The sequence below is a fragment of the Passer montanus genome, unplaced genomic scaffold (genome assembly GCF_014805655.1).
Source record: "Passer montanus isolate IOZ18808 unplaced genomic scaffold, ASM1480565v1 scaffold128, whole genome shotgun sequence".
NCBI classification, from domain to species: Eukaryota; Metazoa; Chordata; class Aves; order Passeriformes; family Passeridae; genus Passer; species Passer montanus.
In genome coordinates, this window is record NW_024359610.1 from 1,255,337 (window position 1) to 1,281,159 (window position 25,823).

At 49.4% G+C, this 25,823-nt stretch overlaps 1 protein-coding gene across 6 annotated transcripts in view; it reads left to right on the forward strand.

The window, feature by feature from the left end:
- Window positions 1–25,823, forward strand: part of CACNB4 (calcium voltage-gated channel auxiliary subunit beta 4) — a 75,895-nt gene that overhangs the window by 28,704 nt on the left and 21,368 nt on the right. For 4 of the 6 annotated variants that reach the window (XR_005626479.1, XR_005626478.1, XM_039698616.1 and 1 more), the window contains exons 3-4: window positions 22,426–22,545; window positions 22,805–22,927. Coding sequence is in view for 3 of the 6 variants with exons in the window: in XM_039698616.1 (XP_039554550.1) it covers window positions 22,426–22,545; window positions 22,805–22,927 (243 nt within the window). In the remaining 3 variants the exon portion in view is untranslated. Of the gene's footprint in view, window positions 1–13; window positions 146–20,698; window positions 20,774–22,425; window positions 22,546–22,804; window positions 22,928–25,823 lie in introns of those variants that run through there. The other 2 variants (XM_039698618.1, XM_039698620.1) reach the window with 2 other exon arrangements.

Consider the following 25,823-nt stretch of genomic DNA (forward strand, 5'->3'; position numbering starts at 1 on the left):
CGGGAGGCGGCGCCGCCGCAGCGCTCAGGGAGCTCGGCCCCGCCGCCTCACCGCGCTCCGCCGCCGCGCTCCCCGGCCTCCGGCCCCGCACCGGCTCTCCATGTACGACAACTTGTACCTGCATGGGTTTGAAGACTCGGAGGCGGTGAGTGCCGCGCGGGCGGGCTGGGTGTCCGTGCTGCCGGGGGTGACCCTGTGCCGCCCGCCCCGGAGGTGCCGGGACGGGCTGCTGCGGTTCCCGGGGGATTGTCCCTCCCCGGCATCCCCGCGGCAGCGCGGGGCCCCGGCGGCGCGGCCGGACGCCGCGGTTGGGAGCGCTCCCCGCCGGGGTCCGAGCGGTGTCTGTGGGCAGCCCGGGGTGGCCGCGGCCCTGGACACGCTGCTCCATGTTAAACAGGGACCCGTTACATAAGGCGGCGTGGACAGCTCGTAAAATACATGGGTAACAACAGAATGTAGAGGGTACGTCAATGCAGACGTACGTGTGGTATGATGTGGTGTCCTCAGGAGAATGGATGGGTCCTGGAGGGCTTCGGCGAGGAATTTTTTGCTGCCTGTGTCAGTGTTGGTCGGGAAGTGCGATCCCTCTTAAGTGGTACCTCACTTGTTTTAACATCCCTTTATTTCAGGGAGAGAGGAACAGCAACTGGGCAAAATTGTCATTAATGCAGTGCACCATGTTGAGAGGAAATACTGTGTATTGGAATCCTTCTGAAGTGGGTATTTGAATAATTTCAAAACTCTGCTGAGAAGCCTGGAATGCTTTGGGTTGGAAGGGTTTAAAGCTCATCTCACAGGCAGGGAGACCTTCCACCATCCCAGGTTGCTCCAAGCCCTGTCCAGCCTGGCCTTGGACAATTCCAGAGATGTGGAAATGCTTTGGGTTAATTTAGAAATTCCTGCCCTTTTGGGGTGTGTGTGTGTGTGTGTGTTAACTCTTCCTGTGGCTCTCTCTCGCTGCTGCTGCTCACAAGCTGCCAGGCCAAGTGTGTTGGTTCCTTCAAGGATGTGATTTGGGATCTAGCTGGATGTTTCTGTAAACCGGGCAGATTGTGAGTCCCTGGGAGCTGTTCTCCATCCCGAGTCTGTCTTCTGCTGGTTTAATGTCTTTCAGCAAAGTCTAACTATGCTCTTAAGAAGACAACTTAAAAGTGCAGTATCAGGGCTGAGGAAACTGAGTTGCTGGATAGTGGTTGGTGCAGAAGAAATGTGTCATTTATAAAAGTTCATCAGAGAATGCAGGTAAATGCTTGCTGGATTTAAAGGTGCTTCTGAGATGCTCAGCTTCCTGCATTCCCAGAATCCCAGGGGACTGGAAGGGACCTCTGGAGATCACCAGTCCAACCCCCTACCAAGGCAGGGTCACCTGGAGTTGGTGACACAGGAATGCATCCAGGTGGGTCTGGAATGTCTCTGGAGACCCCACACCCTCCTTGGACAGAGTTCCAGTGCTTGGCCACCTTCCATGGAAAGAAGTTCTTTCTCATGGCAAGGTGGAATTTCTTGTGGTTTAGCTCATATTTCAGTAAACCCCGGTGATCCCATCCAAAAACATTATTTGGGAAAAGCAGCTTTAATGGCAGCAGAGCTACCTGTTGCACAAGCACCTGGGTTAGGATTTGTGCTGGAAGAGTTGTGTTTATGGATGAGAGGAACTTGGTCTTTGGATGTCCACGTGGAAGGACTGGGATGAAGAAATCATTTCCAGATTCCTCAATACTCTCTTAAGCAGTTTATGACAATGCAGTTTTACAGCTTTTTAATTTTACAGCCTCTCTGTAACAGAGAATGCTTTTGATAGACCTAATTTCCAGAATCACAGGAATATGTGAGAACCTCCCTTTTCTTAATAAAAACACCCCAAACCTTAAGAGCAATGGATCCCTCAGTTGTGTGGAAAAACTGGAAGCCATAAGCCCCAAAGGCTCAGGCACAAAGCAGTTAAAATTCCCCGAGTGCCTGTTTGCTTTATGCTCCTGAACCACTCGCTTAAAACATTAAACCTTATTATTTTAGCTCCTGACTCAGGGATTGGGAATGCCTGCTGAGACAATATCCTGGCAAACAGGTAGTGGGGATGGGTCACATGAGTGCCACTTCATGGCCGGAGAGGAGCAAGGGAGAGGACTGAGACGGTGCAAGAGGAATTGTGGTGGAATTCCGACTCCCTGCGGTGCAGAGCAAATAACTGCACTGTGCTGCTGTAGGACCTGGAAGGCTCATCCTGCAGCTGGAGAGCTGGAGCAGCCCGGCCTTGGATCCTGCTTCCTCCCCTGGAGCAGGGAGGGAGGGCTCTGCTAATTGCAGCGCGGAATAAACCACAGCCACATGAGTCACTGGCACGGGAACGTCTGCCTGAAGTGGGCATTTGCCCTCGTGAAACCCATCCAGCCCTGCGAGCAGAATGCAGCCTGCAGTAAAGCAGTGAATGGGCAGTGAGTGGCACTTAGCCCCAGTGAACATGCTCACTTTTGGAAAGGTGCTATTAAATCTGTACCGAATTTCTCCTGATGCACTGCTCAGCAACAAACATATTTTAACAGTGAACAGATATTGCCGTGATTTGTGCAGCAGCATCTCTTATCGTAATGTGTTTGTGTGTGTACATATATATAAAACAAGCAAAAATACAGTTTTTATTGATGGATATAGAAAGAAATGAGTGTGTGCATGGTATTACAGTCCATTACCAGCTGTGATGATTAACGTGAAGTAGATGATGCAGTAGCTGGTGTGAGGCTTTTTGGAGGAGGAAAATTACACTGCTGAAGCTGAGGAAAACTCCCCCTGACTGTAGACAAGAAGTTGTTTCCACATTTAGGAAGAAGTTCAGGGATATGGAAGTGAACAGGGACAAATGTCCTTGTCTGGGGCACAGAAAGATGGAGAGGGGGAGGTGCAGGTAGTGAACAAGTTCTGCAGGGACAAGTGTCCTTGTCTGGGGCACAGAAAGATGGAGAGGGCATCACTCTAGGGAGAAACATCTTCCCACTGATGATTTTTCCCTTGCTTGTTGTCCTGCCTTGTGATTTTTTGATTTTTAGGCCTTTTTAAAAATTCTTTGGGTAGTTCTAAGCAGGGTCACCGTTTTGGGAATTAAATCTTGTTTGCCTTGTAGGGAAGTATTTCACATTCTTGATCACAAGAGGATATAAAAGCCCATTAGCACAGGGGTCTAAGGCAGGGAAATAACAAATAAACAAATAATAAATGAATTTTGGTTTACCTCTCACAGTTGGGAACTCATTGTCGTGTGTCTGTGGTGGGGAAAGATTGGAATGCTGCTCCATAGCCAGTCCAGAGTTTCTCTTGGATTTTGGGAAAGACTCCACCTTTTTCAGAAACAAACTTCAATGAAACCTTCCCATAAGAAATCACTTACTTCTTCTGTAAAATGACATTTCCATTAAGGCAGCATTTCATTTAAAAAGTATCTACAGGAGTTAGCAGCAATTCCCCTGGGACAGAGAGTCCATACAAAACCTGGCTGGGGTCAGTGTCGTGCCCCTGCAGAAGTGTCAGAACAGCCCCTTTTAGGTCCTTTGCTTCTATTTATCCCTCCAGAGCAACACCTGAGCATGTGAAACACCTTTCCTCCCTCTCGGGGTGTTTCAGCACGTGAGAGGCTCTATCTGGGCTGCTTCCCTGCTTAGTGGGGCGGGGACGCTCAGCTGGCTCTGCAGGGAGCAGGGCTGGGGACTGCTGTGGGGTCAGGGGGGACAGCTGTGGGGTCAGGGGGGACAGCTGTGGGGTCAGCCAGAGCTGCTGTGGGGTCAGTGAGGGACAGCTGTGGGGTCAGTGAGGGACAGCTGTGGGGTCAGCCAGAGCTGCTGTGGGGTCAGTGAGGGGCTGCTGTGGGGTGAACAAGGAGCCAGTGTGGGTTCACTGAGGGATTGCTGTGGGGTCAGCGAGGGGCTGCTGTGGGGTCAGCAAGAGCTGCTGTGGGGTCAACGAGGGGCTGCTGTGGGGTCAGTGAGGGATTGCTGTGGGATTATTGAGAGCTGCTGTGGGGTCAGTGAGGAGCTGCTGTGGGGTCAGCGAGGGCAGGGCAGTGCTGGGAGGGGCCGGGATTTGAGGGAGGGCTCAGTGCCAGCCCCAGGAGTTGGTGACAGCCCCCGGAGCCGGTGACAGCCCCAGTTGTCAGTGCCAGCCCTGTGCCTTTCCCCCTGGTCATCCAGTGCTTCCCAGGCAGGACACCTCTGTCCCTCCTGTCCCAGCCATTTGAAAAGACATTTCTCTCATGCCTTCCTCTTCCCTCGGGGATTTTGGAGGGAAGTTCCTATTGACTGGATTTGCACGTGGTGCCTCTGACCCGTTCAGGAGATGGAGAGGTGGCTTTGCTTGCCCTGTGTATCCCTGTTGTAGCAGATTTTTTTAGTTACTGCTTTGACTTACTTGCTCTTTCCCCAGCATATCTTCCTCTCCTGAGCCATAGGAACTCCTTCTCTCTTCAATCTCTTTTAGCTGTTTGACCTGCATCTAACCCTGCCTGGCTTCCCGTGGCAATTCCCATCCCTGCATCCACAGTGTCCCTCCTGCTGCTGGTACAGAGCAGGCTCTCAGTTCACCAGGGAAGCAGGACTTTGCTGTGGGGCTGTGGAAGCCAGGGTCATGCCTTTCAGACTGTCACCAAGAGTCAGACAAACACCTGTGGTGGGATTCATGCCCACTAAAGTGTTTTAGATTCTGAAAGTCCTTTGGTGTTTATAGGGACTAAGCACCAGTGAGATCAGCCCTGTGGTTATTAATGGTCCCACTTTGCCATGAGCAGGACTGTGTGTGGTGCTGCATTATAAGAGGGCTTGTCTCCAGTTACTCCATACAGTTCTTGAGAGCATTGCTGAGAATTGTTAGGAAAAATAGTGATGGGAAACACGTTCTGTTCAGTGTGTGAATGGTCAGCACAGTGTGGTGAGGGCACTGTACTCCCCTGCCCTTTCAGTGGCATTGCTCCTCAAACTGCCATTCCTTCTGCTGCCAGGGTACTTTTCTCATGGCACCTGAGACAAGAAGATCTTTGTGTGCTGCCCAAGCAGAAAAAGTGATTATAGAAAAAAAACCTTGGGAGGGAAGTTCATATCCAAGTATTGATTGGATTTGTGTCTAGTGCCTTGTGATTGCTAAAGGGGGAGGAAAGGTGGGCTTTGCTTGCTCTGTACATCTCAGTTGTTGTGGGTTGAGTAACCATCAAAATGTGTATTTAAATGTGTTTTTCATGCTGTCTCTTCAGTGATCATGTACTGGGTTTTGCAGCGCCCAGTTCATTCTGTAGAACATCTTTGTACATCAGGTAGCTGAGAGCAAGCAGAAGCTTTATCCAGCTGCCAGATAAAACCTGGACTTCAGGGTTTGGTTAGAAAGGTGCCAGTGGTTATTGGGTTTGTCATGTCCACAGCGCACTTCTGAGATTGTCCAGCTGAAGGTTGGTAGTTGAGATCTGGTGTTTTTTCACGTGTCTTGATGGGTTTTTGCAGGCAGGGACACCTTCCTGTATCCCAGGTTGCTCCAAGGCCTGTCCAGCCTGGCTTTGAACATTTCCAGGGACTGGGCAGCCACAGCTTCTCTGGCACCCTGTGCCAGGGCCTCCCACCCTCCCAGGATGGATTTTTGCCATGGATAGCAATGTGAGCTGGGAGAAGTGTTTGCAGTGCTCTTGGTTTGTTGGACACCCTTCTCTTGCTTCTCTTTGGGCTTGACTTGCCCCTTTCAATTAGTGCAGTTTCTCATGTTGAATCCAAAAAGGCTCAGTGACATAGGACCTAGGCATGAAGGATTTTTTTGCCTAACCACTTACCTACTTGCTGCTTGTTTATGTAGGATTTTTAGTTTCAAATGTGTGCTAAACTCTGCCTCGATTGGGACAATAATCAATATTTTCCAACAAAACGAGATCATCCTCTGCCCATTATGTCTCCTGAATTCTCATTGCATTTTGTTTATGTAGGATTTCTGTGTAGGATTTTTTGTTTCAAATGTGTGCTAAACTCTGCCTTGACTGGGACAATAATCAATATTTTCTGACAAAACGAGATCATCCTCTGCCCATTATGTCTCCTGAATTCTCATTGCAATTTAGCTTTTACATGGTCAGAGCTTTTGTGTGTTTTTGACAGTTGCAAATCTGGTTTTGTTTCTATTAGCCCCTAATAGACTGCCTTGACTAATGAATCATCAGCTGCCTGATATTTATCTTGTGTGGAAAGGGCTGCCTGAGAGGGCTGGAAGGTGGTTTGTTTGGGGGTTTGCTGGGGTGGTTTTGCTTAGATTTTCCTCCTAAAATATCCAAAGTTCTACTACTACAGCATTAGCTATGCTTGCCTTGCTCTGTGCTCTTGTGAGGATGGTTTTCTGTGTGACTCAGATCTTCTGTTCGTTAAATGCCACATTGTGATTTGATAGTGTAGTAGTCAAATAAAACACTCAGTAAAAATCATAAGTCATTTTTATAAATTGCTGCTTGCTGTTTCCATAGAGGTGCTTCTTTTCTACTGGAATACCAGAAACACATTGAAATTAAATGGTGGGGGGAAAGAAAAACTTCAAGTCATAATGAGGAATAGGTGACAGAAATAGATAATTTTGTGTTTCCAGTCCCAGCTGCAGGTCAGAGCTCAGCTGATGGGACACGGTGTGGTTGCTAAAACTGTGAGTTCATAGTGAGCACCAAGGTGTGTGGTTAGCTGTGGCTTTATCCTGGTTTTGGATTCCTTCTGCTGAGCTCCTGGCTGGCTGAGGAGTGCAGCCGAAGCCACAGGGCCCTCTCAGCCCTGTGCTGCTCCTGGGTTGCAGATTGCTCTCCAAATTGCCCGGTGCTTAAGGAAATGCATCTGCTGGGAAGTGCAAGCAGCTCTCCCTGGGCTCAAGGGCATTGCAGGGAGGAGTGTGGCTCTTGGTGCTGAAGGAGCACATCACAGAAATCATAAATAACAAGGGAAGAAGCTTAACCTAGGATTTGTTGATGCCATGGCTTGCTTCCCTATCTCCCAAAAACATGCTCTGCTTGGGAGACCCTGAGCTCTTGGATGTTTTCCCTTGGAGCATGCATTTATGAAGATAGGAGAGCCTGATTTTCCAAATCAGCACTTTACCCAAATGCAGATTGCTTTACTAACAGGACAACTGCTCATGGTCATTTGGAATCCAGTGATTAATTCCAAAATGTCATTTAGCTGGCGGGGTGCTGAGTTCCGTAGGGATCACAGGTGGTGTCAGGATTTGCTTGCAGCCTCTCCTCAGCTCCTGCTTTGTATTTTTCCACAGTGCTTTGTCACTGGTTTTCATGCCAGCAGTGAACTGGTTTCAGCTCTGGAGTGTCTTCTTTTGCCATGTTCTTTGCTTCTTTTCATATCTCAGCATAAATATCCGTTCAGGTGCAATGTGTGGAGCACAGTGAGCAGCTTTGCCCCACGGTACTGATCAAGTTAACTGGATTTTTGATTTGGGGGATATTCCAGTGTCCAGAGCCAGCCATGGAGAGCTGTGCCTGAATTTGTGAATGCACAACACAAGATGTAAATCTGCTTTTTCTGTTTCTCTCTAAAGCCTTGTCCTGAGGAAAGGATTCAGAAAGGGCAGTGGTGGCCACAGGCTCTGCTCTGCTCCTCAGGAGGGTTTTAATTTTCACCAGGGCAGGGGAGAGGAGGACAAGGGGCTGCTCTTCTGGTTTGTTTTGTTTTGTTTGGGTTTTCTTACCCTAAAAAGTCCCATAGGACAAAGGATCCATAAGTTACAGAAATGGAGCTATTTGGTTGTGCTGCTTCACCAGCATGGGGAATGCAGCCTGGCAGGGATTTGATTTATTACAGCAACAAGGCAGAAATCATGAGGAAAAACCACTCCCTATCATCCTGCTGAGTACTGGAGGGGTGGTGTGTTTGAATGAGCTGCTAATGCTTCATGTAAAACTTCACAAGCCTTTCTCTTCTGAGAGAATTCTGCTTATACCAAATAAATTTTCCCTGTGAGTCCTCCCTTGGATTTTCCCTGTGCTGGGACATTTCCCTGCACATGGGCTCTGCTCAGCTCATTGTGCTTTCTGCTTCCTCCCAGGGCCGTGTGTCCTTGCTGGAGTGGCATCACAGTCGGTGATGGCAGGGGCAGGGATGTCCTGTTCCCTTGGGAAGTGTTGCTGTGGGTGCTGTGCCAGGTGCTCCCGGTGTGGAGGAGGCTGGAGGATTTAGTTTCAGCAGCAATGTCCTTTATGGCCAGAAACAAGCCCTCAGCCCTCATGGGCCAGGCTCTAGGCTGAGGTGGCCAAGGCATCCTCCCTGTCCCTTTTCCTGTTCACAGAGCCAGGCACAACCTGAATACCCCTGGCCTAACAGTTCAAACTTCAGCACAGCCTTTAATCTCTTAGAACAAGATTAAAATCATGTTTCTAATGGTTACTCCCCTGTGCTGCTACTTTATAAAAGACTCCTTTCCATGCACGATTTCTTGGCAATATTTTAACCCCCATTCCCACTGTGGTTGGTGGATTCCCTGAAGAATGTCTCTCTCTTGCTTGGGAAAATGATGTGTTCTGACAAATCACCACTTAATCTGTGATATACAGGTCATGAGATACCGTGATAAAATTTTATGTTCCAGGACAATTAGTGCTGAGCTCATCAGGTCCTGACAAAACAAGCCCCAGCATCACCCTTGGGCAGGGATGTTTCAATGATGGCCAATAACTGGGAAATCTCACCAAGTTAAAAAAGCCAGTGGCAGCTTGGCCCAGCCCCTGGCAGCCGTGGGAGGCCTCCCAGCAGCGAGGGCTCCCTCCTGAGCTGTGTGATAAACCTCAGGAACAACGCTGCCACACTCCAGGGGTGACAGATCCCACGGAAATCAGTGTCCAGGGGACACCACGCTAGCAGAGGTGGCTGGGATTCTGCATTCTGGTTCTGTACTCAGCTGCCCACGAGCTCCCTGGATTCAAGGAAGGTTTCTCCAGTGTGGGACACAACCGAGCTGCCAGCCATTGTTCTGTAAGCAATGTTACTTGAACTAAAATGTGCCACTGAACTGTCTGTTGGAAGAGACAAAACTGCTTCCAAGTGTATTTATTTCCAAAGTTTCTGACAAGTAAGATAAGCGGCTTTATCCTCACTGTGGTGCTTGTTCTGGTTAAAATGTTCTCAAGATGTTTTTGCACACCATGAACCAGGAGTGTTGGAGCTCTGCACTTGTTATCGATCTCTTATTGGAAAATGAACGGGGTATTGACCGATGGAAAAACAGACAGATGAGTTATACTTTGCCCCCTCCATTTTTCCATGCCAATTACAGCTGTCTGTTGGTTTTTCTTGCTGCCCCAAGGAGCAGAGTGGCATTAAGTGCAGGAGTGCATTGCTGAGTAGCTCCCGTGTTCCGCCTGGAGCGGATTCATTCCAGGAATGCATTAAGTGATATTTCCCTTTAATAGAGCAGTGTAAACATCCAGCCTGAGTGGGAGGCTGGGAGGAGAGGAGTCACGCACTGCAATATTTCTCCTTGCGCATTCAAAATTCATACACTGCTGGGGATCTGTACAAGTTGTTTTGAGAAGTTGGCTCAGGCCTTCACACTTGCCGTTGGATGTCCTGTTAGTGCTGATGCTGAAGATGCTTTGTCTGTTAGAATATTTAAGAACCTTACTAAATGTTTAGTTTCACTACTCTGTACTGGATATACCACATATAATCTTTCCTTTTTGTTGGCTTTCTTAGAATCCCAGATTGGTGTGGGTTGTAAGGGACCTTAAAGCCCATCCACTTCCATGGGCAGGGACATCTTCCACCATCCCAGAGCCCCGTCCAACCTGGCCTTGGACACTTCCAGAGACAGGACAGCCACAATTTCTGTCAGCAGCCTCTGGATACATCACACAAACCCATCAGGTTCCATAGACTCTGTGCTGTCTGCAGGAGGAAGCTCTGTCCTGTGATTTCTTATTCAGGTTCTCTGCATGCAAGCAGTACCCGCTGAGGGGGAAGATGCCTTCAAAGGCATGTAGCTTTGCACAGATATTTTGTGTCTTCCTTCACAAGTGAGAATTTAATTTATAAAAGATGTATGAGATCTCTTTGGTATCAGAATTGAATGTTTTACATTCCACAACAACATGTAATTATTCATAAAGCTTGTCTGCCTTTCTTCTGGATGGTCTGATCTCATACAGGTAAAGAAATCCCAGCTGTATCCTCAGAGTAACAACCACAACAGTGCAAATAAATACAAACACTGCAGTGTTGTTTTGCTGAGAACTGATCAGTGAAGAGATCTCTCCAAAGGCATCACAGCTTTTCAGGCAGGTTTTGCTGAACATTTTCAAACCAATCTAAAACAGAAATACATGTGCCTTTAAATCTGAAATTTGGGGCCAGAACTGAGCAGAGGGATAAAACCAAACGTGGCTTTCAGAGGAGCTGCACTGATGTATTTCAATGAAGTGCAGCCCAAAAGTCCTGATGGCTGCACGTTTCTTTCAGCTGCTAAATAATTCCTCCCTTTGCCTTTTCACCCAAGTGCAGTTGCTGCATTACTTGCAAAAATAAAGAAAGGAGAAAAAGCCGCTTGCCAGCAGCTGGGAGCTGAAGCAGCTTTCTCCCATCCCAGCATTTCAGGAAGGCAGTCAGCAAAGTGCTTTCCCAAGTGGCTGCTGCCTGCCTGGGTCCTGCTGCAGTCTCTGGAGAGCTGAGAGATTTGGGGGGGTTTTGTTCATTTTGTTTCACTCCTTTCTCTTAGAGCAAGTCCCTCTGTGCCTGTGCCCAGAGCTGTCATGGTGCTGGTCCTCTGAGCCTGGCTGAGGGTGCGGCCAGGGGGAGGAATGAGCCCCATCCTGCTGCTCTCCCCTTTCCCTGCCGGCAGATCCAAGGGAGCTGGCCAGGCTGCACGGACAGGAGGAGCAGCCCCTCCTCCCCAAGGCTCAGCACGTTTTTCCTCTCATTTATTCGTGTCCCTTCACTAATCTGGGCATGTCAGCAGCGTGCCTTGCGCAGCTCTGTGCACGTTTTGGGATGGAGGTGGGGAACGGGCTGTGTCAGGGCAGCTCGACAGAGATACAGCCACAAATGTGTCTGTCAGGAGCCAGCTCAAACCCTGGCTGTGCCTGTGGTGCTCTGTGCCCACTCTGCCCTTCCCTGCTGGAAGAGATGTGCAGGGGACGGGAACTTCATAGGAATGCAGGAATCATAGAATGGTCTGGCTTGGAAGGGACCTCAGCGCTCTTCTCCTTCCTGCCCCACCTTGCACTCTGTCAAACCTGGCCTCGCACGTTTCCAGGGATGGGGCAGCCACAGCTTCCCCGGGCAGTGATCCTGGGGAGGAGGCACATCAGCCGTGCCTCCAGGGAGAGGGGAGATATTGGGTGCTGTGTCTCATTGGTGGGGCTGCGAAAAAATCCTCCTTTGGGGATGGAAGTTGAGTGTGGGTGCCCAAAGCAGCCCTTGTCCTCACATCCATGGAAGTACAGCCCGTGCTGGGGACAGAGCAGGTGCCTGTCCCCTCCCCTGCCGTGTCCCGGGAAGGTTTGGCTGTTCCCGAGGGAGAAGCAGTGGCTCATCCCTTGGTGGGAGCCCTGGCCGTGCTCATCCCTGCGGGACAGGAGCCGGTGTGGCACCTCCTCCTCCTCCTCCTCCCCTGCGCTCCTGCCGCTGCTGCCTGCGGTGTCCGCAGCATTCCCGCCTGCTGGGCACGGGGAGAGGGATGCTGGGCACGGCAGGGAGCCGCTCCGGCAGTGGGGCACACGGAGCTGTGCCCTGCTCAGTCTGGAGGAGTTCCAGAGCAGGAATTGGATCATCCTGCAGGGCTGCGCTGGGAAGTGCGATGTGCACAGCAGCCACTGCGGCTGAACACAGCCCTGATCCCACAGGAGCCACTCCAGCTTCCAGGGAGAGAGCTGCTGGCACGGGAAAGGCACGGAAAGGAGGGAATAACAAACAGGTCATGCTCAAGTGCACCAGAGAGATGCGAGTTGAACAGGAGCCTCTCGTTCCTGCCGGCAGCTCAGGGCACCGGCGCTTGCAGGGAATTCTTCTGGAGCACGGAGCTGTCCCGGTGATCTGTGTCCTGCAGGGAGTGCCAGCGATGCACTGGCACATAACCTGTGCCTGGTCCGTCAGTCCCTGCTATTTGTGTGCCTGGATCAGTGTCACATTGTCACACAGGAGATCTCTGCTCCACAATCTGCAGTGCCAGGGGAGGGCTCTGGCCAGCACCAGCAGCTTGGTGCTGGGGGCTGTGCTCAGGGCAGAAAGGGAATCGGGAACTTCCTGAAGTTCAGCCTGGTTTTTGACTGACATCCTTCCCCCTCATCCTTCTCTGGAAATGCAAGGAATGGCTTTGTCAGTGAGGCACTCCCCATCCAGGGGAGCTCACTCGGGGTAATGCCAGCCACCACCTTCCAGCTGTGGGATGAATTCCTTACTTGGGGCTTTTGTACTCTGCCTGCTCATCTTGGAGCGTTTTCCTTCTTCCTGCTGGATGTTTTTCTGTACCTTTGACCAGGCTCTGACTTCACTCATCACCCCCATTCCCTGCCTTTTTGATTGCTTTTCAGTGCAGATTTATAGGGCACCAGCAGAACCTTTGACATTTTCTTTTGGAGCAGATATACCTCTGCTACAGTATCCCGAAATAATGGCAAAGCTTTTTTAAAGGCTTTAAATCATCAAGATTGACAGACTCCACTCCTGACAAGGCTTTTTTTTTAGCTTCTTTCAGCAAAAAACAATATCCAGGTGTTTAAAGTTGTCCTGTTTGCTCCTGCAGGTTTGTGTTTACTGGTGCATATGAGAGCTGTGATGGAGAAGGATTTTGCACAGAATGAGACCATCAGGGTCTCTCTCAGTTATTGCTTATGCCAAATCAAAAGGCTTCTGAGTAACACAGTGATTCCTAAAGGATTTTTTTCTTGATGGGAATGCTTGTTGGTTGCTGGCAAGAAGGAATATTAAACTATTGTTTCTCCTAAGATATTTCATTAAGAATCCATTTTGTAGATAAAACTGGAGGCAGTTATTAAAAAATAAAAAAACTGTCTTTGAATTTTTAATGTTTAACTCTCAAAATTCCTGTCACTTGTCAAATCCCAGAATGGGTTGGGTTTGAGGGCCCTGATGACCAGTCATAAGAATTTGGGGAAATATGTTCACACTATTTAAAAAAAAAGAAAGGTTTATAGTGTCTGGAGTTGAGATGTAGCACAAAGTTCTGGCTGTTCCTCCTTGTGGGTTTGCATTTCCACCTACCATTGCTACCATCCCATTTAACCCAACAGGGAATTCATGGAGAGACTTATTTTGCCAGTGGCATCCCCAGATTTTTTTAAAATCTTGGGTATTTATTTGTTCCTGCTTCTCATTTCCCAGAATAACAGCTGCTTGGTTGTTTGTCCTGTGTTCTGCTGGTCCTCACAAACCACCTGGGAATACTGATAACAACAAATCCCTCTCACAACAGTGTTTTGTTTTCAGTGTGTGGAGCAATATCCGAGTATGAGCAGATACAGAAACAACACAATTATCACTGGGGGACATTTTCCCCCATTCTATGCAGTAATGATAAAAAACAACCAGTTTTGGGGGAGCAGGTGAGCTCAGAGCTGCTGGAATTGGGCCCCCTGAATTCCCAGCCCCATCCCTGGGAATTCCCAGTGGGCAGCAAAGTCCTAGAAAGTCCTTGGGCTCCCTGGTTGATTACAGCAATGAGGGACCATAAAGTGTCACTCAGATATTACCTCAGCAGGTGACAGCAGAATGTCCTTTCTCTTGTATTTTGCTCTCAGCACGTCGAGGTTTTCAATTGCAAGGGCTCGGGGGAAGGAGTTGCTATTTACAGCCTGCACAGCACTTGGAAAATTAGGGCTTTTTCTTCCTGAGAGATTCCTAGCAGTCCAGAAGAGCTTCTTGTAGGTTCAGCAGTCAAGTGGTTTCAGGATTTGCTGCAGGAAAAATAATCAGAGATCATGGCAGGGTTTAACTTTTTCATTGGAAAAAAAAAGAATATAAAATGTAAAAAAAAAAATTAAATTCTCTGTTTGTAAGCCTCATTTATCAGTGTTTAAAGCAGCTTCTAAACCTCCTGCTTTGGAAGCTTTTGGAAGGAAGGAGCTAATTAAAACCATAACATAACACAACATACCCAGCTTAGGCCCAAACTCCATCAGCTGCTTGGCTTAAATTAAGCAGCGTGAAATTCATTTCAACAATGCCCTCCCAGCATGTCACAATTCCTTCCCATTCACTACCCAGCGTGAACATTTGAAACAAAGTAATTTTCCTATCATTCTGTTGAAGATGGCAGTCTGGTTCTGTCTGATTCTGTGATGTTCTAAACCACTTCTGTGGAAAAAAGTAAGATAAATATTCAGGGTTATTTTGGTTGTGTAAAGCCTGATGGTGTGGGAAGTGGTGACACCGCTCTAGAAGAAAATCAGGACACTGTAACCATCAAAATCCTGAAAAAAGATGTATATTCTTTAAATTAGCTGTTGGAATTAGGAAGAGCATGCAGTGAAAGCAGACAGGTGGCAGGGATCTTCTCAACACTGAGGAAAATTCCACTTCATTCCTCACATGGAGAATACCCTGAAGCTTCTTGTGCTGCAATCCCTGCTTGGGGGACTGGAGTGTTCCATGTGTGCTTGAAAGAGATGGGCTGGTTTTATTTGTTGGGAAGGTGAAAAACAATTTCAGCTAATGAATGGGTGCTGCTGATCAGCCCTCCAGGAGAATAAACTGAAATTTTTCCTTTGTTCAGCCTGGAGAAGAAAAGGCTTTGGAGATACATCTGTGGCCTTCCAGTGCCCTAAAGGGATTTTAAAGTGAGGGAGAGGGACTGGGGACAAGGATGGAGGGACAGGAGCCAGGGAATGGCTCCCACTGCCAGAGGGCAGGGATGGGTGGGACATTGGGAACTGGGAAAACTTTAAACTCTAAATCCACATTCTCATTTCTAGCACCTGAGTTTGGGAGGCTTTGCCAAGGTCTCAGATCAAATCCTGTGTTTAATTCTGAACTTTGGCTTACAAGCCCAAAGTTCTGAGAGTTCCCTACATTTCAGATTCCAAATCCTGGTTCTCCCAAAGGTGACCTGGTGACAGGAGAGCCCCAGGGAGAGCAAACCAAGCTACGCTACATGAAACCAAAAGGGAAATAAACTGGAACAGAGTGAAATTAGAGGAGAAATGGGAGCTCATCCTCTTGCAGATCCCAAGCTGAATGTCCCTGGTGCAGTAACAAGGAGCTAGCTGGAGGTGTGATTTTTTTGTTGTTGTTGTTAAGAAGTGATCCAGCCCTGTGAGCAGCAGCTCTCCATCCCAGCCAGCACAGGAGGGTGGCTGGAGGGTGGTTTAGGATCACACCACGTTACTCCAGCCCTTCCTGGCTGAAGCCTGCATGTCTGAGGGATTGCTGTGGCAGACCACATATGGCAGCCACAGATGCCTGTGTACTTGGGAGGATGATTAAGTTTCGTTTGGGGGCAGTATTTGTAATTGATTTTTTTTTTCCTGGAGACTTATGGAACGTTCTTGCCTTCCCAACGTGTTATGTGGGACAGACACAGAGCATCCTCCTCACAGGAGAGCTGATTTAGGATACCAGGTGCACTTTTATTATCAGGTTTCATCAAACCCAACAGCAGCAGCTTCCCCAGAGCCCTGGGAAGATCATTCAATGCTTTCAAGAGCTGAAGTAATTAGAAAAAATAAAGCAGTGTCTCTGTGCCGTTGCAGCTTTAGTTTGGAGCCTTTTATCATGGAAAAATAGCACCTTTTTTCCTCTCCTGGGACTGCTGAATAGCTTTCCTGAAAAAGAGGGACCAGCTGCAGAGGGTGAAGCAAAATTCAGGCTGGAGGTGTTCAGGTGTTGATTCAGTCCCAGGTCTCACAACCTGCATTTGGAATGAAGCACAGATCAGAGCGTTCCCAGGCTGATCTTTGCTGCTTTGTGGCTGAACAAAACCGTGGAATTTGAAAGGTTTGTGTGTTCAAATTTGGATCACTTTGTTGGGTGAGAACCCCCTGAGCCTGTAGCCATCCTCTGGCTGTGATCCTCACCTGTCCCTTGGCTCTGAGACTGCAGGAAAAGTGCCTTGGGTGTTATTTTGTGGAGGAAGATCTGGATTTTTCACCTGTGAAAAGGAGAAGTTCAGAGCAGCTCATCTATTCTCTAACCAGTCCCTCCAGCTTTGTGTGTACCTGCAGTGCCTGCTAAGCAGAGTCTTGTGCCTTGCATGTTCATTTGAACATTACCAAAAGAGATGGGAGTATTTTGGCAGTAAATAGAGATATATATTACCAGTATTTTTTTAAACTCTGTTTCTTAAATGTAGCAACACAATCTGTGCTGAACTGAAGGCAGCTGGAGAAAGGAGATAGACTGCAAGATTTGAAATCCAGGATAAAAAATAAAAAGAGATCAGGAAATGTTGGAAGAATTGCCCTATTTTCTAACAATTAGTATTCCCAAAGAAAAAAACATGTTCCAACTACCTAGTAATTTCCAAATTGCTGAGACACCTAATGAGTTGTCTTAAATAAATTTACCAAACATATAGAATGCAATAATTGCTGAGCATTTGATGCTGAAATCACAACTCAGTGCCAAGCAGTTGTGCAGCTGCCTTGTGTGTGTTGGGGATTCAGCAAGAGAATCATTTCCTTGGGAACTGAACCTTGTCCTGGTTGCACTTCCAGTGCCACATCCACGTGGGAATCTGTGGAAAAGTCCCACTGAACTCTCTGCTCCTGGACCTCCCTGTTTAACACTGCAGTAGCTGGAATGGATTTTGTAATTGGAGTGGGATGTTAAAAATTCCAGAGAGCATTAAAGAAAAACAGGAGCTGTGCTGCAGGTGTGGTCTCTGCACCCCTTTCCACGTGGGAATAATGCTGCAGCTCCCATGGAATGCTCCCTCCAGCCCGGGCAGGACTCTGCAGTATTTGCCTGGGCACACACAAAATTTTCCTGGCCCCAGTTTCCATTGCAGCACAGCGAGGTTTTCACGCCAAAGGAAGAGATCCCCACTGGTTTGTGTTTGCCTTTTAATTAATTACATCACCTGCCCAGTAATTAAATTTAGCTGCCCTCCCTGAGTGCTGGGATGAGGTGAGCACCAACTGTGGTGGCCACTGGTATTTAAAATGTGGGGGTTTCTTAAATGCTCAACTCCTGGTTCTTGTTTTCATGTAAAAATGAGTTAATGCTTATTTTCTGTGACTCCCATCTGCATGGCGTACTTCTGGTAGTAACCTGTGAGTTAAACCTGCACGTGGAGCAGGGAGATCTTCGTGTTGGGGCTTGGAGGGAGCTGCTTCCCCTGGGAATAACTCTGCTGTGGGTTTTGTGTGGTGTTTCCAATGGTTTCTGGAACACCCGTGGCATATGGCAGCATATGGGCCTGCAGCCATCCCTGTGCCTGTTTGCTCTCCTTGTGCTGTGTCAGGAGCTCTGTCAGGTCTCTGGGAACTCGTCAGGGAGGGATGTGGCCTCGATTCTCCTGGGAACTTGCAGAGGGCTGGGGATTCTTGGGCTTTTTCCGAGCTGAGGCTCCAGTTTGTGATGGATTTGTCTTGAGGGAAAGAGAGGATGGGCTGATGGAAGAGTCCTGCCAGGGAAAGGGCTGGGTGGGAGAGCTGGGGGTGTTCAGCCTGGGGAAGAGAAGGCTCTGGAGAGACCCTTACAGGGTGTGAAGGGGCTCCAGGAGAGCTGGAGAGGGACTGGGGACAAGGCATGGAGGGACAGGAGCCAGGGAATGGCTCCCACTGCCAGAGGGCAGGGATGGGTGGGAGGTTGGGAATTGGGAATTCCTGGCTGGGCTGGAATTGCCAGAGCAGCTGTGGCTGCCCCTGGATCCCTGGAAGTGCCCAAGGCCAGGCTGGACAGGGCTTGGAGCAGCCTGGGACAGTGGAAGGTGTTCCTGCCCTGGAAGGAGATGAGCTGTAAGGTCCCTTCCAACCCATACCAGTCTGGGATTCCATGATCCCATGTCTGCTCAAATGTGTTTAGTTGAGCTTCTGACCAATTTAAAAGCTTTGGAGCGACCTCTGGTTCAGCTGTTTGGGTCATCTCTGAGTTTGGCATCAGTGCAGGACCTTTGGGATCACTGGGAATTTGGCTTCCTGGTCTTCTTGCAGGATGAGACTGCCCTGAGTATCCAAAACCCTGTGGGGAAGCTGGGAGGTGCCAGGTGGGGTTGGTGTTGGGGAGAATGTGAGAGGAGCACAGGAGGAGAGGATGGGGCAGAGGGTGAAGCAGTCCAGGCTGGGATCTTACCCCAACTCCTCATTTCCAGTCATTGGGTGCCTGGGGGAGCTCTGCCACTGCCAGCCCTGTGAGCCCTGGCAGCTCTGTGGGTGCAGCTCTGTGCTCTGCACTGCCATCCTCCTGTTCCCAGCAGAGCAGGGCTGAGCACAGAGCCTGGCACAGCTGCTCCCTGTGTGCCAGTGCCTGCTCATTGCAGGGCACAGGAGTGCCAGGGAGGGGGCTGCTCCCTGTGTGCCTGCTCATTGCAGGGCACAGGGGTGCCAGGGAGGGGCTGCTCCCTGTGGGCCTGCTCATTGCAGGGCACAGGAGTGCCAGGGAGGGGGCTGCTCCCTGTGTGCCAGTGCCTGCTCATTGCAGGGCACAGGAGTGCCAGGGAGGGGGCTGCTCCCTGTGTGCCAGTGCCTGCTCATTGCAGGGCACAGGAGTGCCAGGGAGGGGGCTGCTCCCTGTGTGCCTGCTCATTGCAGGGCACAGGAGTGCCAGGGAGGGGGCTGCTCCCTGTGTGCCTGCTCCTTGCAGGGCACAGGAGTGCCAGGGAGGGGGTGGTCCCTGTGGGCCTGCTCATTGCAGGGCACAGGAGTGCCAGGGAGGGGCTGCTCCCTGTGTGCCAGTGCCTGCTCATTGCAGGGCACAGGAGTGCCAGGGAGGGGGCTGCTCCCTGTGTGCCAGTGCAGGGCACAGGAGTGCCAGGGAGAGGGCTGCTCCCTGTGTGCCAGCTCATTGCAGGGCACAGGAGTGCCAGGGAGGGGGGTGCTGCAGTAAGGCTCTGCCTGGCCCGATGGGGAGGGCAGGAGCTCTCTGTGAGCAGGGATGTTTCCCCAAAGGCTCTCCCGGCTGGGATGGACCCACAGCACCCTAAATCTTTTCAGGAGAGGCTTGCTGTCATCTGGCTGATTGGAGCTGCTAATGGATTGCTGCTTTAATTGCCCTAGCAGTGTGACAGAGCATTCCCTAGGGATGGAGGGAGAGCAGTCCGGAGCTGTGGATTTATGGCACTTGGGGAAAAATTATTTGCAAGCTCAGTAAGTCTTTATTTTTCAGCTGTAACAGCTAAAGGTTGATTATTCCTTCAGTGAGCACAAAGGCTGGATGTTGTAGTGTCCAGGAAGAGGATTCTTGTCACCTCCTCCTCCCTCAAATGCTGGGGCATCCCCTTTCACCAGGAGTATTGTGTCACCCTTTCCACCTTGGCACATCGTCCAGCAGCCTCACGTGCAAGACCAGTCAGTGAGCAGGAGAATAAAAATGAGCAGACCCACTGTTCTGTCTGCTTTACCCTTCTCCCTGGTGTTTTGGGATTGCTTCAAACCTCCACGTTTTTAGCTAAGCTGAATTACACTTTATGAGAGAGGGAGAAAATAAATAATAGATTGCACAAAAAATGAAGTCACAGGAGCCCAAAGTGTAAAGGCTGTGAAGTAAGCAGTGAGTTTTTCATTGCCTTGAATAATGTAATTATCTGGAAAAGCCTGTTTCTTTCAAATTGCCAAATGTGGTGTCGCTTGAACTCACTGAAGCCCCACTTGACAAAATTCCTCTGTCTCCCAGAGGGTTGTGGGACTGGGGTTAGGTAAGGGTGGGATTGATTATTGGTCCTCAAATGTCAGGTGTGAAACTGTGGCCACAGGTGATATCCCCAAATGACAGGCTGCTGCTCTAAGCAGTGGGAAAATAAAGAAGTTAAAGGGTCTTTTTATGGAATCCCAGAATCACCCAGGTTGGAGTCCCAGCTGTGCCCAAACCCTTTCCTTGTCCCCAGCCTAGAGCACTGAGTGCCACATCCAGTCCTTCCCTGGACACCTCCAGGGATGGAGACTCCACCATTCCCTGGGCAGCCCCTGCCAGTGTCTGACCACCCTTTCCATTAAGAAATTCTCCCTTTAGGAACATGCTGGTGTACAAAAAAAGATGGGAAGTGGCTTTCCTCTTTCCTTTCCTCTAATTCCCTATTGCAGTTTCAGCGAGTAGGAGCTGCCAGAGCAGAACTCGCTGCACTTGGTGCTGAGCAGACAGCAGTGTTTGTGTTGGATTGTTGGGCAATATTCCGTCAATATTCCACAATATTTCTGGCAATAAATCTGATCTCCAATCAAACATTTCAAACAGAACCCAAAATTCAGTACGAGTTTGGCTCCTTTTCTGCCCCTCTTGCTGCTATTTGCAGAATGGTGCCTGATTTTCAGTGTGATGCTGCAGCTCAGCACCCTGTGAGTCACAGTCCTGGGGCTGCATCCTCCAGATAAGGCACTGGCTGTGGGGAATGACTTGGGAGAGCCGGGATCATGCGGCTGTGATTGTACCAATCCCTGGCACTTGGCACACGGGCACGGCTCAGCCTGGCACGGAGAGCAGCCGGGGGTGGCCTGGCAGCGTCAGCTGCTCTGCCTCAGGCTCTCTGGTTCTGACAGCAGTAAATAAGCCACTGCTCAACATGCACCAGTACAAACCAGTACGGGCACTGTGTGTCCAGCACAGGGGTTGAGCTCCCTCACTGAGGTTAAATTCCCTCACTGAGCTGGGCTGGATCAAATCAGACCTGAGTGAGTAAAAAATCAGCGGTGACACAGCCCAGGGCAGTGCCTGTCCCTGGCAATACTGGGGCACCTCCAGGGCTGGGGACAGCTCTGGGACAAGAGGGACCCTGAGGGGCTGGGGAATCCCTGAGGGAGCCGGGAAGGGGCTCAGCCTGGAGCACAGGAGGATCCGCAGGGATCTTTTCCCTCTCTGGAATTCCCTGCCAGGAGGGCACAGCCGGGGGTCGGGCTCTGCTCCCAGGGAACAGGGACAGGAGCAGAGGGAACGGCCTCAGGCTGGCCCAGGGCAGCTCAGGGGGGCACAGCAGGAATTTCCCCATGGAAAGGGGCTCGGGCACTGAGGGTGGCTGCGGGAGGCCTGGCCTGGGCTGTGGCTGCCAAATTCCTGCTCTCTGCTCCATCCCGGAGGAAGCAGAAGGAAGAGCAGGATGTGCAGCTTCCCAGCTGGGAAGAGCTGAGCTGCTGCCAGCTCCTAATGCCACTGTTCAGCCTGGGGATGCTCCACATGTTCCAGCTCAGGACCCTGAACTCTGCCTCTTCCCAGCTTTCCCTGGGTGCAGGGTGTCCTGGAAGGAATTTTCTGCTGTGTTTAAAATCACAGTTGTTGGTGAAGCTCCTATTGGCAAATCCTGTTCTTGGCTTGGAGGAAATCTGCCTTTCCCCAAATGAGTGTGGAACAAGGAAAAAACACAGGCTCATCAGTGGTTCTGAGCTAGCAGAATCCTGAGGGATGTGGATCCACAGGGATGGATGTGGATCCACAGGGATGGATGTGGATCCACAGGGATGGACATGGATCCACAGCAATGGCCATGTATTCACAGCAATATTTAAGAATATGTGCCTTTACATGGACAGGAAGAATATTGACTGCTACAGTGCCTGTGCTGCAGGATATAAATCAATGTAAGGAAAAAAAAAGAATAAGGATATAATGCTGTAGAGTTGCTCTGTTGGAGCACACAGAGCCACAGATTGATCAGGAGTAAATATTCTCTGTTTTGCAAGGTTAAAGCTCTGGTTTTCCACTGGCCTCAGTGGGATGCTGGAGTCTGGCTGGTCTCTATAAAGAGAGGAGCCACTCCACACTTCAGGGCTTGCCAGGTATCCTGAAAAATGTCCAAAAAATGGCAAAAATCCAACTGTGGCAGCACCTTCTTTTCCCCTTGCAGGCTGATGCTCCCTGCTGCTGCCTGAACATGCTGCTTTCGTGTCATATCAATACAGAGCTGTTGAGCAGCTTTAATAATGTCATTTTTGCCACTTTTCCCCCCTGGAAGCCCGGAAGAAAGCTCTGTGTGAGTGAGAACAAAGCCCTTATACAACAGAGCATATTTATGGGGAGGGATGAATCAAGCCAAGCTTTATAATTCCTTAATTGTATTTGATGTGACCTAACCCTTGACAATCCTGAGTCTGAGGCTGTCAGACAGGATATGAGTATTGTAAAGACTTTTGGACAGTGCCCAGAGCTGAGCTGGATTTCACTGTGTCAGTAAGAAAGTGAAGGAGAGAGGTTTTCTCAACATTTTTGTCTTTGTAAAACTCCAAAAAATACCAAGAAACCAATTACTTTTAAAGTGTATTTTTTAATTTGACTGGGGAGGGGGTTTCAGTTCCTTACCTGTGTTTTCTTAGTGACCTGGCTTTCCTTTCAGGGCTCAGCAGATTCGTACACGAGCAGACCCTCAGACTCTGATGTCTCTTTGGAAGAGGACAGGGAAGCAATCCGCCAGGAAAGGGAGCAGCAAGCAGCCATCCAGCTTGAGAGGGCCAAGGTGAGCTCTTCCCTCTAAGTCACGGGCCAGCTCCTTCTGCCTGCTGCTGGAATTCACACTTGCTTTTGAAATGCTTTGGCAGTTGAGTCAAAGTATCTGCAGAGAAGGTGCTTGGGGAATTTAGTGTAAATATTCTCCTCTAAATGGGGATATTCTCCAGGGAGCTGAGCTCTGCTGGCCTGGGTGAAATTACTAGGGCTGAATTTTTATGGATGAGAAGTTCTCAGTGTTTTTAATGTGGTTTTTTTCCTGTTTTTAGTCCAAACCAGTAGCATTTGCTGTCAAGACCAACGTGAGTTACTGTGGGGCTCTGGATGAAGATGTTCCTGTCCCGAGCACTGCCATCTCCTTCGATGCCAAGGACTTCCTCCACATTAAAGAGGTACAACCCAGGAAAAGGGGATGGGAAAGGGAATCTTTCTACAGGCCAAGGACTTTGATTTGATCAGCTGAACCATTTCCAAGAGGACACAGTGAGGGTGAGCTGGTTCTTCATCCCTCATGGAGTTCCTGCACCCTGGGGTGCTTGTCCTGCCCTTTTGGAGCACTTGGTGCTGCCAACACGTTGGAATTTCATCACACAGGAAGGAAATAATACCCTTTAAAGTGGTGGGTTCAGATTCTTTTCATCAGAACCGGTTTGTGATGGATCAGGATGGTGCAGGAGAAAGGGATTCCGTGGAGCACTAAGGATTCCATGGAGCAGCACCAGGTCATGCCAGGTCTTCAGAAAAACACCAGATAGGCTCCCTTCCAGAGAGGAAGTAACACTTAGGATAATGCAGTAAGCAAAGAAAATCCTGAAGAGGACAGATGCAAAAATAAGGGGAAAAATGGGATAAATGAGCCCTGAGTATGGCTTTGGTAGAGAAAATTGCATTTTATTGCATGCTGAGCATATTTTATGCAATTTTTTATCTGAAGTGAGCCCTCCACATTTGCATAACCCCCTGTTGTGCTGTGGATTGGTACAGAGGCTTGCAGCTTGCAAAAGCACTTTTTCATCTCTGCATTTTGGGTTTATTTTGGGGTGTTCAGTGCTCATCTGTGTCTTTCTTTGAACACGTGTTCATCATCACTCCAGAGCACTGATCTCCCTTAGACAGAGCACATTCAGGAGGAAAACACCTGCTGCTGCCCCTCCCCTGGTGCTGGAACAGGGAATTGCTTCACGCTCCCTCTCCCTGAGAGGGAAAAGCAGTAAATTCCCTTTTTCCAGTTTTTAATCTTGGTTTTCCTGGACATGGCCACCTTTATTGTCAGGGAACTGACTGAGTTGCACACTCCAAGCTCCTGTCATGCTGCCCTGTACATTTTTCCAGATAAGTGTCCCAAATCCATGTCTTGGCATTCCATCAGTTGCCTCCCAAGGTTTAAAAACCTGGGATCACACTGCCACTGAGCTGGAAACCATCTGGGAACTGGTGTTTGTCAGCTCAGCCTCCCTGGAGCTGGAACTCAGCAGGATTTGGGGAATGGTTCCCCATGCTGCAAAAAGGCTTGGCAGGATTTGCTTTTCAGTGATTCCAGGTTTTGGAATGTTGCTGAGCTGGGTGCAAAGTCAGGTCACCCTCTGGCAGGATGGAGCAGAGGCACTGAGTGAGGAGCTGCTATTTTGAGGCCGTGTCCTGTATGTCTCATCTGTCTCCTCCAAACTATACATTGTGTGCCTGCTTAAAGGATGAAATGGCAACAATTCCTGACAGAGCAGAAGGAATCACGGGCATGGCAACCAGGGGAGGGAACGTGCTCCTCCCACACACAGAGTAACAGAGAGGGGGGATGACCTAATGCAGATAAATCCTGTGTTCCTCACTGCAGCCTTGGCATTTGTGTGCTCAGGGGCTCTCAGCAGAGCCCAGGCTGGTTTGGGGTGGAGGGGACCTTAAATGGGCAGGGACATTGTCCCAGAGTGCTCCAAGCCTTGTCCAGCCTGGCCTTGGGCACTGCCAGGGATCCAGGGGCAGCCACAGCTGCTCTGGGCACCCTCCCAGGCAGGAATTCCTCCCCAGAATCCCACCCATCCCTGCCCTCTGGCAGTGGGAGCCATTCCCTGGCTCCTGTCCCTCCATCCTTTGTTCCCAGTCCCTCTCCAGAGGGGCTGATTCTGATCCCATGCCTGGAGGCATCGCTCAGAGGTCCATGAAGAAAGATTCCCATGGTCAGGCTGTACCTTTGGAGCCAAAGTGGAGCAGGCAGTGCCCGTGGCACTCAGGTTTTGCTGGGATTGGTTTTGTAAAGTCAGACTGGTTTGGGTTGGAAGGGACCTTAAAGCCCATCCAGTGACACCTCCCACTGTCCCAGGCTGCTCCAAACCCTGGGCTGGGACAGTGCCAGGGATCCAGGGGACTCCACAACCTCTCATTTCACTGATTTCCAACAGCAGGATGCTGAATCCTGAAGGATTTGTCTGGTTCACAGACTGGAAGTAATTGTGTAACTTAACATACTTCAGATAAAGCTTTGCTCACTGCCACTGTGTGAATCAAAGCCAGACCAGCAGGAGGAATAAAAACTTAGTTGGAATGATCAAATCATGGAACCTCTTGCCTAAATATGTATTAAAGAGGATAAAGAGGTTTTTCAGCATATGAGGATTGCGTTCCCTTAGTTTTTATTGCATGCTAATATTTATGATTGGGTTAATTTCAGATATCTGGGTGGATAAAAACCCATTTATTTTTCGGGGCTGAGGCTCTGTGTTTCAGAGTCATCAGCAGGCAGTGCTGCACCTTTGACAGCAGGGCCTCAGTGTTTCTGTGTGCCTGCAGGAGCTGAGTGCTGCAAATGCTGAGCCAGGAGCAGGGATGATCTCGAAGATGAGATCTCTGTGATGGCTTTTTCCTCGAGGCAGGCAAACAAAACCCATTCACTCGTGCTGCTCTTAATGACTCCAGAGTCAGTAGTGAAAAGCAATGTTTCTTTTGAACACCCAGCTGCCTAATGAAGCAGAACAGAGGAGAGGCTTTTCAGATACTTTTCTTCAAAAGCTCTGCTGCCAGCAGCTACAACAGATCCTTTTCCACTCCGATATCTACCGGGATCCTGCTTTTCATTTTGCCATCATTAGGGACAGACCAGACTTTCAATAAAGCAGAAGAATATATGGTACTAAAGGTCAATGATAAAATGCTATGCTTTAGGTATATATTGAAGTTTCCTCTAAAGGTGAATTTTTCTTCATCTGTCATAACCTGTTAATAACATTCCTACAAATACCTGGAGAGGAGGAAGGGAAGGTGGTGATCTTTTGTCTAGACCATTAAATATGACAGGCA